The following is a 17181-nucleotide window of genomic DNA, read 5'->3' as shown; positions in this document are numbered from 1 at the left end:
TGATTCAATTCAGTTATATCAGTCTCATAAGAGATACTAAACAATTATTTAGGAATTTGAATTAATAGTTAAATCAATTACAATTACTAGAATTAACGAATTAACGGCTGCATTCTGCAGGCTGGGGAGAAGAAGACAAAGTGGATGATTCAGGAGAGTCTTCCTTTGCAGCGTCCTGGTTGTTCCCTTTGTCCAGACTGGAGGGTCTGTGATGCTTTTCCTGCTTGTTGAGGAAAAAGCACAAAGAGGTTCTGTGAGGTGTCGTTTCCCAGGCCTTGTCCTGGGGAAACTGGTTGGTCTTCCCTGATTGGCGAGAGATCAGACGCCGTGTGCTGGTCTCTGGATCCGGGGGAACCTCCGACCTTCGTGGTCGGTCAGAAGATGAGTTGAGGCCTTCGTTGCAAGCCTTTGGTGTTAGCAGAATGCTCCTTCGTCAAAGAGCAGAAGCTTCCAGAGGGAATCTCTCCAAAAGCTTTGGTAAGGTGGGGGGAGTTTGAAGGTGTCGAATCCTGTGGGCCCCGACCAATCGGTGACTGGCTGAGCATGGGGGCAGTCAGAGTCACTTTATTTTTTTTGAGCAGTGTATTAGAAATCAAATTAGGAAGACTTATAGGCGTGAATATAACATTAACTGAATGTTGTTTTGGAGGAGTTTTGGGATGAAAGGGTAGAAAAATGAGCTGGACCTGTCATACACACAAAAATATGCTGTTGCATATCTTTCAGGTTATTCTCCAGATAAATATGAGTAAGAGATGAGAAAGCTTATTTTGTCCGGTGGGTTTGTTCCCTGCAGTGCTGAATATTCGACAAGTCGCTCTAAGATAAGAAGCGTGACTCATACAAGGGGATATAAAAATGGGAAGGCTGTTTCAGTTTGTTCAGTTTACCAACTTCACGGGAAAGCAATACTAAGTTGACGAAAAGTGCTTGTTGAACAATAGATTTTTTATATATATATATATGAAGATATATACATGTTCTTTTCAAGGTTTCTTTGTCTCAAGTGTTAGATTGACCTTCAAAATGATACAGTAAAACCTCTGATGTAGGGACGCCCTAAAATCCAAGGGCGAGTGTCCCTTGAAGACAGGAGTTCTCTCTTCGGGGGGACAGGCCACGAGGACAAATTGTATTCGCAGTTGATATTGTACGAACCGAACACCAAATATGTTATGGTTATTTAAAAGCACATAACTGAACCAATACAAGATTATTACAATATATATACATATATACATGTATATAAGATGTATACAAGATAATTATTAAAGACGATTTAATTTACTTCAGGGACCACATACAGTCCAGTTTTATCTTGAGTGGGCCAGACGGGTAAATTATTGTTATAATAACCTATACATTTTTTCTTTGTTGTGGTCACAGTGTATGTAATGAAGTTGTCTATATTTTTAACAGATCAAACAGTTAAACTGAAAATCATTACAATTTCAACACAAAGTCAATCTTAATGAAACATTCTGGTGCAAAATACAATGAAATATCAAAAACTAAAACTTGTATAAAGTGAGGAGATCCTCCGTCTCCCCGTCTTAACAATCACAATTTAAAAGCAAATAAAGAGCCAGACGGCTCAGAACTCCTGAAGTGAAACATAAAATACTTCAGGAAATGGTGGCGATCGTTACGTTACGTTATGGAACGCGCATGGAAGTGAGCCCAGAGTGTAGTATGGATGTAATCGTGTAGTACCCGCGGCCTGAATATTCTAATAATCGGGTCCAGCCCAAGGATTTTGACCGTTTCATTATCGCTCAGCTTGAACTTTGCCAGGAAAACCTGTCCGTTGTCCACGTCAGGAAGGTTGTCCTCTCGTTAAGGTGTGTTAACGGTTTAATATGTGTCCGTGCACAGTGACGTGTCCGCCCAGTACAGGGAATCCGCCCTTAACGTCTCCGCTCCTCCCAGGTTGGTTCTTTGAGGGGAACTTCACCTTCTGAAAGAAACTTTTTTCCCCACGCTAAATTGAATAACCTGTCAAATATATCTTTAAAATCATGAAAGCATTTTTTTTACGTTTTTAAATGCCAACAAAAGTAATTCTGTTTCATTTATTCAGGGTTCTTAGTTAACCATTCTGTACAGTGTTTTTATTACTAATTTTGTAAGCATGTATCATGGCTAAGACGAGCCACTGAAAAGCCCCCAAGGGCTGGGAGAAGCTTGGTTAATGTCTTATGAGCTGGTTAAAGACCAGAAGTACAGCTTGATATATATCATCCTACTGTGAATTATGCCGTATACCTCCGAATTGGTATGTCTCCGTACAGGCACGTTGGGCTGCATGCTTAAACAGATGGGGTCTGAGTTCCCTGAAGCACAAGACACAGTGGGAGTATTGATAACAGAGGCCACTTCATGCCCCGTCAAGCTGGATATTGATGAAAGATGGTTCTCAACAGATTTCAGCAAAAAACGGACCAAGATGCCATTTAATAAATGTGATAGTTCAGTGTCATCAGCGTAGCAGCGGAGAGCAAAATCACATAGCTCTTCCCCTCTGTGCTGTTCATTTGCAGATATTCATATATTTATAAGAGGTCGGGATAAATACCAGCAGTGTATGGCATCTCATCAGCCTGAACTATAGGTGAGAGGCAGCCCGGGGGTGGGCTGGGGGTTGGGGTGGGGTTTCAGTCAGGTTTTGCAAGACCGCACAACAGCTAATCTGCGGCACCACGCTCATTATCTTGGCGGTGTGCTAATTGGATTGCCAGACACCTCCACTTGGAGCCTGAAAATAACAGAAGATGAAGTCATTTCTCGTGCTGGAGCGAGAGTCACATTCTCAGAAAATCCAAAAGTGTCCTTTGGATTACTGTCCTCCAGATAAGAGCCGGTTTTTGGCAGACAGGTGGAAGTCAGCTATTTTTAGACTGCTTAGTGGGTGCAGTTTTTCAGCTGGAAGGGGAAAAAAAAAAAGCTTATGCAGGAATTGCCTTTACAATTTGTTCACATGGCAGGAGAGTGAATTTTCATCTGGACTAAATAAAAAAACAAAAGTAAAATGATCATACCCTGAGAAGCATCACAGTTGACGTTATAGCAAAGTTTTGTTTCAAGTGAGGAAACGTGTTTACCAGATATTCCTCCTTGCCTCCCTCTGGCTCCCACCAGCACATCTCTTTCCTCCGGTTTTTCTTTCCCACTCGATGAGTCAACAGTCGACAGCTGGGAGTGGAGCGGGGCTGCCAGGACCTTGTAACGGTCGGTGTCGGGCTACAGCGCTATTAAGATGTCTTGTGGAGCACGGGGACGCAAACATACACCGACTCAGCATCACACAGGACGGCGTGTGATAGTTTCAAGTGGGGATAGGTCCGATTGAAGAGATTTGGTGTGAACACGTAATCACCACAAGACTTTTCATGCACTTGTTTAATTGCAAGACTACACATGCTAGAGTATTACCAACGAATCATATCATGGTTGGGTACTGTTGAGGTCCGTAAAGGTTTCATCCCACCAAAGGATCGCCACCTTGCTGTGATTGGTGGGCTTGCGTGGATCCAGGGACCCCCAGAGCTGTGCTTGCAGGAGGTTTGTCTCCTAGTAGGGTCACCCAGACAAGAGAGGTTTAAGGTTAGAGGTCGATGAAGGTTGGGGATTGGACACAGGACAAAAAAATCCCATTCCGTAAAACATCCCTATTACGTAAATGGCAAAAGAGGAAATCAACACCACTGGGAGCAACGGGCTGCCTGGCTCTGAACAGACAACAGTAGCGGCCCTATATTGCTGCCTGACATGGCTGATAGCAACAGAAACATAACGCGGAATAGCTGATTTAAATGTTGTTAAAATGACCTTTTCCCTGCCGTCACGTGAAACCAATAATCAGTGTGATTTATATCGTGCATGACATAATTGACATTTAAATAATGCCTTCAACATTCACGGATTGATTTCTTTCATGACATTTGATTTTGTCTGTAAAAAGTAAATGGTAAAATAATACGGATGTATGATTCTCTTTATATAAAATCTTAAGATTGCCCGCTTATTTAAGCGAATTGACCGTTTGAAACACATAAGGAGCTGCTGCCTGGGTAAAGTGTGATATGAATCATTGGGCTCTTCTGCCTCAGGTACCTGGAATCACTGCATGTATCATTAAAATGGTGAAATGTCAAGATCAGAATAGTCTGAAGCTCTTGAGTGTTTGAGCAGGGCAATGAGCCAAAACAAACTCAGAGGAGCATAAAAGACTATTTAAAAAGTAGCCAGCAATGACTTTTGACCTAAATCTGATTAGAAAGTTTTGGAGAGAGCTGAAACTGAAGGAACAAAAAAACTCAACTAAACTACTATTAATATTAATAGTATTATTTGAGTTAACGCCACTCTGATAGTTTCCACACTCATTCAGTCTTTTTTTTTTTTTTTTTTTTTTTACTACTATATACAATAATTTTTTTAAGACATTAAAGACCTTTCTCCGTTTGTCTTTGCCCAAGTCAAGTTCAGCGCCTCTGTGACCCTAAAGTGGTTGGAGTGGTATAAATGATCTTTGGATTGAAGATACTGAAAAATATTGAAGCCAGGATTGCAAATACATAGAACATATTCATAACCAACAATTATTTTTTAACAATAAATGGAAATAACATATGTTTTTGTGTGCGAAAGCACTTGAAGAATCCAAACCCACAATTTGTTTTCTGGTAAACTAAGGATATTTTAGAATATATTGCAATATGAAATGAATAGGCAATGTGTATAAATGCTATGCATGCATCTCATACTCAGGCATTTCCTAAATAAACAATATCATATCTCCAGTATAACAGATGATGTCGTGATGTTCGAGCTGCGTAACATTAGATGTCAGCAATGAGCTTTGTTTTCACCTCCAGAGCCTGAGCCTCCTCTCTCCTCCCTGCCAGGTACCCACAGAGGCTGGGCGGCTGTACAGATGCGCCTCCTGCACGAGCTGGTCTACGCCTCCCGTCGCATGGGCAACCCGGGCCTGTCGGTGCGCCACCTGTCCTTCCTGCTGCAGACCATGCTGGACTTCCTGTCTGATCAAGGTCGGCACAACAACACACACACAACCGGGGAGACGCTTTTTAAAAGATATAACACTGAGTCTTTCCATCACAGAATTGAAAATACCCTGTGAGGGTCTTCCAGCCCTTTAAAAAAAAAAAAAAAAAATGGCGGAACCCCTAACCTGTCCCTTGGCGATTGCGGCATTGTAGCTTAATAGTATGCGGTGCACAACAAAGCCAGCTTTTTCTTGGTGGGAGTGCAACATTGTGCTCTGACCAGAAATCCTGTGCAGCCAGGAGATAGGGGTTTTTACTGAAGCAGTTGAGCCAGACGGTCCACTGGCCACACAATAGAGGCCAGTGTAATCCGCGGTTGGCTGCTGAGCATGAGAATCGAGGGAAGGAGGGAGAAGAGGAAGGCAAAGTAGGACCAAGATGAAGCGAGCTCGCCGAATAAAATAATAGAAAAATCGGGGAAGGGACTTTAGGGCATCCGCAAAGACGGCCTTCTTAGAAGCAGCTCTGCTGGAAAGACATAATACCGTCCACAGGTTTACGCACATCAAGAGGCAGAAGCACTGGCTGACGTAATTACTTACTTTGGTGTATAAAAACAGGCAATTGCTCCCAAAAAAATAATGAAATAAAGCAATCCTGTTGGCTGTTGCTAAATTAAATTCCATTTTGGATTTGCTTTGTGGACTTTCTTGGGGCTCAGCACGCTTCCTGCTGGAGTTTGGATGCTTTCTTTTGAATACCGTCAGTCTGCAGTGTGGTAATAAAAATACCAAGAGGTTATCACAGGTTCCCTTTGATGTCTGTGGTAAAATGCTGTATGCCAAGCACATAATCAAGTTGGACTTTCCTGTAGTTTTGTGACGGTGAACATAAACTATTTGAGATGGCTGTACAAAATATGTTTTCTATTTAACTGCGGTAGGACGTAATTAAAACTAATCTGTTTTTGTTTATGGAATTGGGTATCTTGTAAAGACTCATGAACACCCTCGTGAGCGGTAAAGTAGTCCTCCATAGTTCCAAAGAATCAACTTTGTTGTTGAGCCAATATTCATCGTTAAGTAGGATGTTTAAAAAAGGTGTTAATGGGGCCTCGCTGCACATTTTTATTATTGTTTCTCTGGCTGCTATACCGCCATCGCACTCCACAAACCAAAAAGAGTTGAGATGCATCTCTCGATGCTCCAAGACGGTCCCTCCTGATGTGCCGACTGTTCCTTCAAGGAATCCATTTTTTCATTCACCAAACTTGACTCATCGAGAAGGAAATGTAAAAAAGGTGTTTTTGATATATATAAAACAGTATTTTCCCTCCTTGCAGAGTCCCCCATAGTGCAAACAAAACAATAAGTGCACTCCATCTGTATGGCATGGTTGTCAAAGTCTTATGATCACAGATGATACTTCAAGTTACTTACAAGACAGCTTCTCAAGATATAAAGGCCAGTCCTCCATATCTATATCTCCATTGTAAAAGATTTTGTTTACATCATGCAGCTGTACACTGGAGGCAGCAGTATCCTCAGGAAACTAACAGTCTTGGCAGTTTGGGTAAAGAGTTCTCTTAAAAATCACAACACAACAATCCCTCATAAGGGGCAGAGTGTTCCTCCATAACACCCAATTATTCATTTTGGCTTTTTGGTAATTGCTCGTTGGATTTCAAAGATTTCCTTTATAGCAGCCCAATTTACAGTTGTGGTGCGACGCGTGATCTGTTCATGAAACCAGTCAAGTATTTTCACAATACTTTTCTATCTCATGCTGTTGGGATTGTGTAAATCCCAAATCTGATTGACTGTTGAGATACATTTCTGATGGCTGAGGTGATTTTTGTCGCCAACTGTCATTCACAGCAGTTTTGAAAGAAACAGGATTTGACCCTGCAGCCTATCATGAAACTGCCAAATGTCTCGACTGCGATTCACGTTTTCAAAAATCAACAACGGTCACAACGTAATCATCATACTGCTCTTAATCTGGCACGTACCTGTAGATTAAATCTACTCAGAACACACATGTTTAAAGTAAAATATTGACGTTTCTACCATCAATGATTCACAGAGTCCTTTGAAAAGACGTGACAGTGAAACGGGAAAGTCTGGCAGATTCTATCCAGCCTCGGTTATTTCTGCCCACAATCCCAGACTGTGTAATCAATATTTGCAAAATGATCAAAGCAACCCAAGTCTCATACGTAATGTTATCACAGAGACAATATCTCCAGCTCTGCTAATCGTCACCCTCTATTTTTAGTCCAGTTGCAATTAAACTGAAGTTTGTCGCAGCTCCAGCAAAATTAAAAACACTGCAGACAGTTACATTCGTTCCATCATTCACAGAAATTCATTACCAGTTTAAAAAAAAAGATAACATAATCATTATTTGATGACATTACTATGTGTTGCCATTCAAAACACTGGGAATGTATCTTACCGTGTGAAATGTCAGATTGCAGCCGTGCTTTTTACGCAGTCGCTTTTGAATCTTGATCCCAAATTGTGTCGAGCGGACACTAATGTTCTTCTTCACCTTTTATAAGCAATGCCGGTTCTTCCAAGCATTAATCAAATTACAAATTACACTTGTCTGTTTTTAAAAAAAAAATTTATTTAACCTTTATCTTACCAGAAAAACCTTGTTGAGATTAACAAATCTCTTTTTCAAGAGTTTTCTGGCCAAGACAGGCAGCAGTACCTTAAGGTTCCAGACAAAAGAGGCACATAAAACACATAAGAAAGATGTCAATAAATAAAAAACGTTGCCCACAAGTCCATTATTACCACTGACGTAGTGCCGTTCGACCGCCGTTGTCACGACACAATCTCACCGGATAAAATCGCAGTTTAGTAATGCAGTAACGCAGACTGCTTGTGGGAAAGTAAAAGTAATCTAATTACTGTTTTTGCATTTGTAATCCCTTACTTTGCTTGTCAGTTGAAAAAAACACACACACACGCACACACACACACACGCACACACACACACACACACACACACACACACACACACACACACACACACACACACACACACACACACACACACACACACACACACACACACACACACACACACACACACACACACACACATTGTATGTATGTAAACAGACATTGTGGTACAGTTGCACTGTCCAGTGAAATAGTTTACTTTGTAACTTCATATTGTTGTCTCGAGGTTGCAGACTTGCAATATTAATTTCAAGGGCGGACAGTATTTTTCTTCATAAAGAGGGATTGCTAGTTTGGAGATATTTAAAAGTTTAAATGTCTTTTATATCATTCCCATTGCAGGATTTTCATTTTTGTCCAATCTTATTGATATTTTTTTTATTCCCTATAAAAATCACACCTCATAGGTCTTTTTTTTGGGTCTTAAGTTTTTTTACATGTTGAATTTAATTAGAGCTGGCTCTGTTCACATCCTTAATTAATGCCCCCACTTGCCAAATTACTTGTGGTGCAATAACCTGTTGAAGGAGTTTATGCGGTCGCATAAAGTCTTAAAGCCGTACTACTGTCAAGGTTACCGAAGCAATTACAGCCATGCTTCTACAATAGCTTACTGCATGCAGAGACCCTTCATTATTGCAAATAGAATTGCTCTTTCCACCAATAAAGTGTGCCGTAAGCAGCGGCAGCAGTTTGATGTCGATAAAAGAAGTGAGGCTGTTCCCACAATGCTGTCCTGTCGTATCCCTGTGTCTGTAGGAACAAACACAACACGTACCCATCATGCAGCATGAAAGAAATGGACTCACAAAAAAAGCCCCGAAACTGACTTTACATATCGGCTCTCGTTAGATTATTGGGAGTCCAAGTGAGTCTCTGAAAGCACTTGTTGGAAAAGAATCCCTTTTTGACAACTCTTGAGTACACTCCAGTGCATTGTCCTTCAAACACAAGATGATATTCCCCACAATCATAGAAACACAAAACACGAGTTAAAGAAAAGCAATTCATATCACTGTCAAGAAAACAAGATATGAAACTGCTAAAACAAATTCCAACTTGGTTCTTTATTTCAAATAACAAAGGTTAGTGGTTGAAGCTCTGTGGATCCCCCGTCTGTCCATGTTAAATTACCCTTTGGCAGGATACTTGAGTATCCAGGGTCCTTCCTGCTGCGAGCGAGTACGATGACATGGCAGCCCCAGCTGTTAATGTGTGAGAGCAACATTTTTAAGTGAAAACTGAAAACTTTGATTGTGTTTCGGGTGTCCGTTTACATGACAACCGTGCTCGAAGTCAAGAAAACGGCCCGGAAGGTGGAACCACGGCCGTCGCAAATAGTTCGGCACATTCTCAGTGGATGGACGATAACAGTGTTTGTCTCCAGAGTGTCCTGACTCCCAGTCCATCTTCTCCTGGGACTCGGTGGTTTTATAGTGGAGTCACCTGGTTGAGCGATCCAACTTCTTCATCTGTCCGTTCGAATGTCTCGTGTACTCACCATTGTTAATGTTCATAGTGTATAGTTCTCTGCACGCGTGTGTGTGTGGCTTCATTACAAAAACAGTGCCCACTAGTGGCCCGGCATGCCAACTACTTTATTTTCAGCGTTTCTGCCGTTTTCTTAAAACTGGATGACTTTTGCCCAGTGTCCATTGGACACTGGGCGACGCCACTCCTTCACCGGGAGTTTGATAGAATTTGGTAGAAGATGGGAGGGATTGATCAACTGGGCTGTAAAAATCAAGTCAGCCAAGTCTATTGTAGAAATGAATTGGCCAAAGATCCAGATCAAGTTGAGGTGTCCACCATCTCATCGCTATAAAAACTGTACGATCCTAGCGACAACAGGGGAGTAAGATATCTTCCAACCATCAGCGACTCAATAAGATTGTTTTTGCTTTGAGCTTCATTTAAAAAAAAAAAAAAAAACAACAAACAAAAAACAAAAAAAAACAAAAAAAAAACTCTTCCCAAAAGTCTGGCTCAATCAAAAAGTCATTAGGCTCTATTATAGAAATTGGCACACAGTATTTTGGGACTGGACTCTCTTGTTAGTTTCCTGGCTTTATGGAGGCATAGGTACACCGAACTGCTGTTGCATCCCTTTCACAATCCCCTCTATTAGTTCTGCAACAGGCCGCCAGTGTCCGCTCACAACAGGTGTGTTGAATTAATTTTCACAGATGAATCTCCAGCTGACTTTGCACTGACTTCCCTTGTCAGAGAACAGCCAGTATCCTGCATCAGCACACGCAATGTAACGGCGCCGGAGGAGATTGATGTTGCGTACCTTCACTAGTATTCAATTTCCCACCAGAACTTTTGTTGGTGTCAGATCCACAGGGACTATTTAAGTCAAATCACACTGTTTATGAGTTTAGTGATACATGTGCTAATATTGCTCCATTGTTATTATTATTACTGCCCCATGTTTTCCTCACACCAGCCTCCAGGAAAATCTACATTTTTCACGTCACTGTTGACACTCTGTGTGATGGAAACTACGCAATCTAATTTGACATGTCTCCCTTTCTGAAAATGATTCCATTGTCTATGCTGTCATTAAAGCCAGTGGAGACTCTCGTGTCCCCGCTTCCCGGTGGTATCTATGAAATACTACCATGAGTAAGAGTGAAAATACAGCATTCTTCAGGGCAGCATTACCTGCTGACTCACTGCCGACTCCGAGGTGCGAATATCTATGAGAATGATAGCAGTGTCACTCTGAGGTTCGTGCTTCGGATTAAGGCTATAAACCTGTTGGAAAATTCACAGTATGCAAGAAACATTGGTGATTGTCGGCTGCTTGTGCCTTTGGTTCGCTTTCTATTATTCAGTTTCAAGTTATCAAATCAGTGGTATTGACATTTCCTCTGACATTTCTTATGTTTTTCTCAAGTTGGAATGACTAATGACTAATGTACCCGAGCAGACCTGTGCATGCATTGGCCTGACTGTTTTAAAATGAATGTAAAGTATTCCATCTGTAATCAGGTTGATACTCAGTCGGTAGAGCAGGTATTCTTACCATTGGTTGATGCTTTCAGCCATCATTTCTTCTTGTCCATGTGCCGCAGGGTCCGTGGAATCACCATCACCATTGTTAGAGCTACGAGTCCCCTTTTCATTCTCTGATTTGTGTAAATATTCCAGTGAAGCACGATGCTGGGAGGATACCATTAACAGCAGAAACCCGTTTCTCCGGTCTGATCTAGATTGTAGAAATCTTGTTATCGTAGTCTCAGGCTCCATTTACACTGAGCGGGAGCGTTTTTGGAAAGTTCTTCGTTTGGAGCCTTTTTTTAAAAAAAAAAAAAAAAAAAAAAAGATCCTGTTTTCAGTGGCACTATTGTTGTGGAAACGAACCCCCAAACCAAAACCCTATGACAATTTTCTGTTTTCACTTAAAAGACATTGTGCAAACGGGGCCATGGTCTCATTTTGAAAGCCCTCAGAGCAGACGGAACCTCACCTCCCCCCATTGGGGTCCTGGACCTGAGATTGAGAACAAATGGGGTGATGCAATTTTGGAAGTGCTGAAGTACTGTTTGGAAATTTTGAATGTACAACATTTTTTTTTTTAGTGTTTCCTTGATATTTTGAGGTCGCAGAGTGCTCGCACGTAGCAGCCATTGACGTGTATCCAAAGTGTTTGCTGTGATTAACTATTCATAAGAACCTCTTTATTGAGTTTGTTAAAAATGCACCGCAGGATTTGTGTGTGCATAAACTTGTCAGTTTCCAGCAATAACTATTGTGAACATAATAGAAGATATTTTGAACATTTCCTACAGGAGGTGGACGGTCACACAGAAACAGTTTGTCATGTCGCAGCAGTTCTTTTAACTCAGACTTTTTATTTTCAGTTTCATTCTCGTGTGTCTCATGATTTCATGCTTTGTTTCAGTGACTCTCCTGTTGGATCCATTAATGCACAATTACTGAAGACGTTGTATGAAAGTCTTTCAGATTACTTAAGGACTGCAAAGCGTTTTGTACTTCATACACGGGTACTGATGCCAATTGTGAGTCGCCGTAGCACCAGGTTCCATATTCATTGTGTGAAGTCGACTGAAATTGACGTGAATTTACTCCTGCAATTCAAAAAACATGTTCAGTACAGTCATCAATAATCCCAGTAAGCGACCATCAGAGTTATTAACAGAAAACTCACGAGCCAAAACCAAAATTCAGAGAAAATTTAACGATGACTTTGTTCATTTTGCATGGTGATAAAATCCTAGTTACTAACGCATAGGCAGTGATATAATGAACATTATTCCAGAATCTATTTTCCCACGAATGAACCGATCGTTGGAGCCACTCACTATCACATTCAGATCACATCTGTTTTTGTTGATTTATCATTATTAGCAGAGATGATGTTTTTCACAGGCTAAGAAAGCTCATTGAATCCGTTCACATACTATTTAAAGGAACTAATGGCTATCTGAAGCCCTTAGCTTAATACACTGGCACAGCGCTGTAAAGCTTCACTGCTCTACACATCGCTGGTCGTAACGATCAGCTGGACATTATTGGAACAATTACACTAATTTGATGGTCTCGCAGATCAGTCAATGGACTACCTCACTGATATATCGTGCAGCTCTAATATTTTTATGGTTATGTGAATCGGGACACTGCACACAATGGCTTCTTTAATTTTTTTAACTTATTCGAAACACTCATCGGACAAGTCGCGTTTCACACGACTAATATTTAGTATTTTCCTTCTGCAGAAACCAAACAACCCCTGTGTGGCCATCGTCTGTCTGTCTGTCTGTCTGTCTGTCTGTCTGTCTGTCTGTCTGTCTGTCTGTCTCTCTCTCTCTCTATCTCTCTCTATCTATCTATCTATCTATCTATCTATCTATCTATCTATCTATCTATCTATCTATCTATCTATCTATCTATCTATCTATCTATCTATCTATCTATCTATCTATCTATCTATCTATCTATCTATCTATCTATCTATCTATCTATCTATCTATCTATCTATCTATCTATCTATCTATCTATCTATCTATCTATCTATCTATCTATCTATCTATCTATCTATCTATCTATCTATCTATCGCACCTTCATATTGTTTTCAGATATTCTAGATGTGGTAGAATTCAACTTTTGGCCCTTTCTGATTCAAACCTCTGACATTTAATCTCTGCTGTTCTTTTTGCCGTGGACCTGTGTACTTTCATCATAGCGGCTCCTGAGGAGCTCGCCGACGCTGTAACAAGAACGCTAAATACCTTTCAGCCTTGGAGTTTGAAAAAAAGATCCCAGCGATTATGAAGAAATTAACTGAAAGCGGTGTGGATTTTAAACTAAGTTTGGGCTTTCCAAGCATTAGCGTTCAATTAATTCCCGTTTGAAGCCAAAAGGGAGTCTTCAGGCCCCGTCATGCTACCCATGTCCGCGAGTGTCCGCAAAACTCGTGACGTCAAAATCATCATCCGTGCGCGAGTGTCCGCTCCGACCCCTCTGCGGTGGACTGCGCACAGCCCAAATTTTGTGACCGCGTGACCCGTGCGCGCCGACCATGCATGCGCCAGAGCCTACTGGACGCTCGAGTGAGGAGATCCTTCCTCCTCTGAAAAATCTCAATTTAAAAGCAAATAAAGAGCCAGACGGCTCAGAACTCCTGAAGTGAAACATAAACCACTTTAGGAAAGGTGGAGAACGCCGGGCAGCAGAAGTGATATTTTCGGGATCGTTACGTTATGGACCGCACACGGAAGTGAGCCCAGAGTGGAGCATGGCCACAATTATGTGCGCCCCGCGAACACTCGAGGACTTTGCGCACTCGCGGACACTCGCGGACACTGGTAGCATTTCGGGGCCTTTATTCAACGCTGGAAGTTTAGTGCCGGGTCTGAAGGTATGGTAAAGCAAGGCAAATGTATTGATATATAGTTCCAGTCAGACACAGTGAAGGTAGGTTGAAAAGCTTCTGCTGTCTATAACCAGGAAGTGACTGATCTGCTTTGCTCTACCACGAAAATCAATTTCTCTTCCAAAAGACCGTTGCAACATTTTCAAATAAAAACTGAAAACTTCCGTTGCGTTTTGAGTGTTCGATTACGCAACAACAGCGCTTTAAGTTAAAAGCAACTTCATGAAAATGGCCCGAAGGTGGAGCTTTTCGAAAAACAACCAGACTCTCAAGAAACCGGGTGAAATACAACAGCAGATAAACGGCAGCCTTTATGGAGTAGACAGTCATATTTGTTCACGTTTGAATTGTCTTTTATTGAAGCTTAATAGAAGAATATTTCAAAAGGAAGTTTGCTGTTCAAAAGACGTTTAAGATGATGCACCTCAGATTTGAGTCTCGGTGAATTGTTGTTAGGGTTTTTCTTTTAAAGCAGGATATTTGGAGAAACCTAAAGCATTATGAATAGGATTTAATTTACTTGGTAGATTGTTCAGGCATCTGCAACACATTTCACATAATGTCACATCTAAAAGTTTTTTTTTTCTTTCTTTTCTCGACAGGCAAATGAATTTTCATTGATGTTCCCCATTTGAAAGTCTAATTTACTCAATAAAAACCCAGCTGCTTAAATGGGCTGTACTTTGTCTCGTTTAAAATTCTGAATCAGTTGACAACCCCCGACAATTTTCATGGGATGTACCGTTTCTCATTTAATGTTCGCTATATAAAAATAAAGAAAAAAGGAAAGAGAAAAACACACAAAAATAAGTTGGCACATTTGTGTTAAAAAGACAAACCTCACGCATTTTGGATGTTTCTCTTGTGAAGGTTCAAAAAAAGTTGAAAGCAACAAACAATTTTCTGGGCTGTACTTTTTTTAACACAGTTTAAGATCCATAGTTTCTCAGGGTTACTCCACTTTTCTGATAATATTTACAAATTAAGCTAATGATACACTTGGGGGGTGAACTTATTTCCATTTATTTTTTAACTTGTCAAAAAAAGAAAGCCACATTGACGTCTGATCAAATTTTTATTAACATATTATAAACATATTCCTTTTTTTACAGGCTGTACTTTATGTCTTCACTTGGTAAAATTACACGAAAATGTCTTTCCACAGTATAAATTTTACTGCTACATTTGAGAGTTCGCTGTAATCAAAATGAGAGTCGGGGTGTTTTCAGAAAGTTCCACCCTGGAAGTCATTTTCACAAAGTTGTGTTTCTCCCCGTTTTCACAGAGACAGAGTTGGAGTGCTTTCAAAAAGTTAAATTTTTCAGTTTCCACGGAGAAAACGCTCCGACTTCTTCTATTTGCAAACAAAAATGCAACTTTTAAAAAACGCTTCGACTTCGTCTTCGTGCAAACATGGAAAACGCTACTTTTAGAAAGACTGCATCGAAACATTTTCAAAAAGTTGCGTTTTCCCCCCGATTTCCATGGAGACGGAGCGTTTTCAAAAAGTTGCATTTTCCCCCGGTTTCCATGGAGACGGCGCATTTTCACAAAGTTTCACTTTGGCAGCGTTCACAGTGGCTCCAATCACCGTAACCAAAACGTAACAAACGTTTAGCGTTTTTCGAAGGTTGCGGGGATTCTGTGCGAACAGCGGGCTGGGAGAAGGTCGGGCAGGAACGGTTGGAAGCTTTTTACACATCACTTAATGCCTGAGAGACTGTAGTGATGACATACTGTCTAAAAATGAACGAGTATATTGTTTCCCCCAAAGACATCGCCCCTCAGTACAACCCTCCTCATGTTGTATTCCTTTTCACGGAGCGTAAGTTTAACTCAGTTGACACCAACGGTTAAGCCGACCCTGACAAACTGAAGCATCGTCGTACAAAAGTTCATGCCAGTGAGATACAAGAGCTTCACTTATTTCTGCAGAATAAGTTCCCTAGTGTTAATTCAGAAAAGGCTGGTCTCTCACATCTGGAAGTGCAGGCAAACCGAAAGGACGTTTTTAAAAGCTTTGTCTTTTCCGCCACACGACGAGGAGACGCAAGATCGTTTTTCAGAGAAGCAGACTTGTAGCCCTGCTGTCTTTAGCCCTCCTTCAATTGTTCCTCTCCTCTGTGATGGCTGACACCCGGAGATGAGATCCTTTCGTTCTGGAGGGGTAATTTTGTCAACGTGAAGTGGAAAAGCAGCCCTTCTTTTTCTTCTGCCGAGGGTAAAAATGTGTCTTTGCTTACCTGCTCCTCGCTGTCAGGCTAATAACATGCTGTGTTTGTCTGGAGAGTGAAAACTGGGCGGAAAGCGTCGGAGAAACAAACAAATTGTTTTTCTTGTAGGTTAGCCCCAATGGGTTCGATTATCAAAGGAGCTCTGACAAACACAAATACCCCCACCCCACCTCGAGGAACTGAAAGGCATGACAAAGGACAACAAAACGAGTGGTTAGCTTTGGGTGAAAATAGTAATTTAACAGCACAAAAACCAGAGCCAGCAACAACTACTGCTCGTGACGGCGGGAGCTTCACAAGCTCTGGATGAGTCGCTCAGCCACAAGTAGTAGTGTTAGTACATTAGAGGCCTCAGTAAACAGATGAATGTGAATAAACTAGGGTTCTTTTGGACTTGCCGTACTTAAATACACCTATATTTATTTGGGATTGCTTGTCTCTTGGTTGCTCGTTTGAAAGATTTTCTAGGTTGAGAATTGTAGATTTTCTATAAGGTCAATCAGAGGTCGCCAACATAAAGTCCAAAGGGACCAGAGCCACTCTCAGGGCAAGTTTTGAAACCAGTGGTCAATGCGATCGTCATTAAAAACTGCAGTCTTTCAGTAAGTTTGGTTTAACCCACATCTAGCTCTGTTTCAAAAAGTGTCAAAAGATCATTGAACTCAGTTTAGGCTCTCAGCTTCCTGTGGCTCATGAAATTCTGAAAAATGAAAGAAAAAAAAAAAGTGCAAGTTTTTGAAAACTGGTCCCAACGTGGAACTTTTCAAAAACGCACCGACTCCTTGTAAATGGAACATCGGAGCACGGACGTCGTTTTCAAAACGTTGCCCTGAAAACGTGAAAAATTTCTGAGGGGAAACACAAAAACGCGTTTTCACTTTGTTGTTGTGTAATCAGGGCCTCGGTTAATTTACAACAATTAATACAAGATAGTTAGTTTTTCATTTTGTTTATGCACTACTTTGTCTCACTAAATCTTTGTCTCTCTCTCTCTCTCTCTCTCTCTCTCTCTCTCTCTCTCTCTCTCTCTCTCTCTCTCTCTCTCTCTCTCGCTGAAGGA

At 41.1% G+C, this 17181-nt stretch overlaps 1 protein-coding gene across 1 annotated transcript in view; it reads left to right on the top strand.

The window, feature by feature from the left end:
- trappc9 (trafficking protein particle complex subunit 9) overlaps positions 1-17181 on the top strand; it is a 272998-nt gene that overhangs the window by 23786 nt on the left and 232031 nt on the right. Inside the window, exon 9 of the mRNA XM_080485031.1 lies at positions 4908-5051. Within this exon, the coding sequence (XP_080341157.1) occupies positions 4908-5051 (144 nt within the window). The remainder of the gene's footprint in view (positions 1-4907; positions 5052-17181) is intronic.

The sequence above is a fragment of the Lipophrys pholis genome (genome assembly GCF_963383615.2).
Source record: "Lipophrys pholis genome assembly, chromosome: 17".
In the NCBI taxonomy this organism is placed as follows: domain Eukaryota; kingdom Metazoa; phylum Chordata; class Actinopteri; order Blenniiformes; family Blenniidae; genus Lipophrys; species Lipophrys pholis.
Note: the sequence above shows the minus strand (reverse complement) of the source record. Positions and strands in the feature narration are given on the sequence as shown.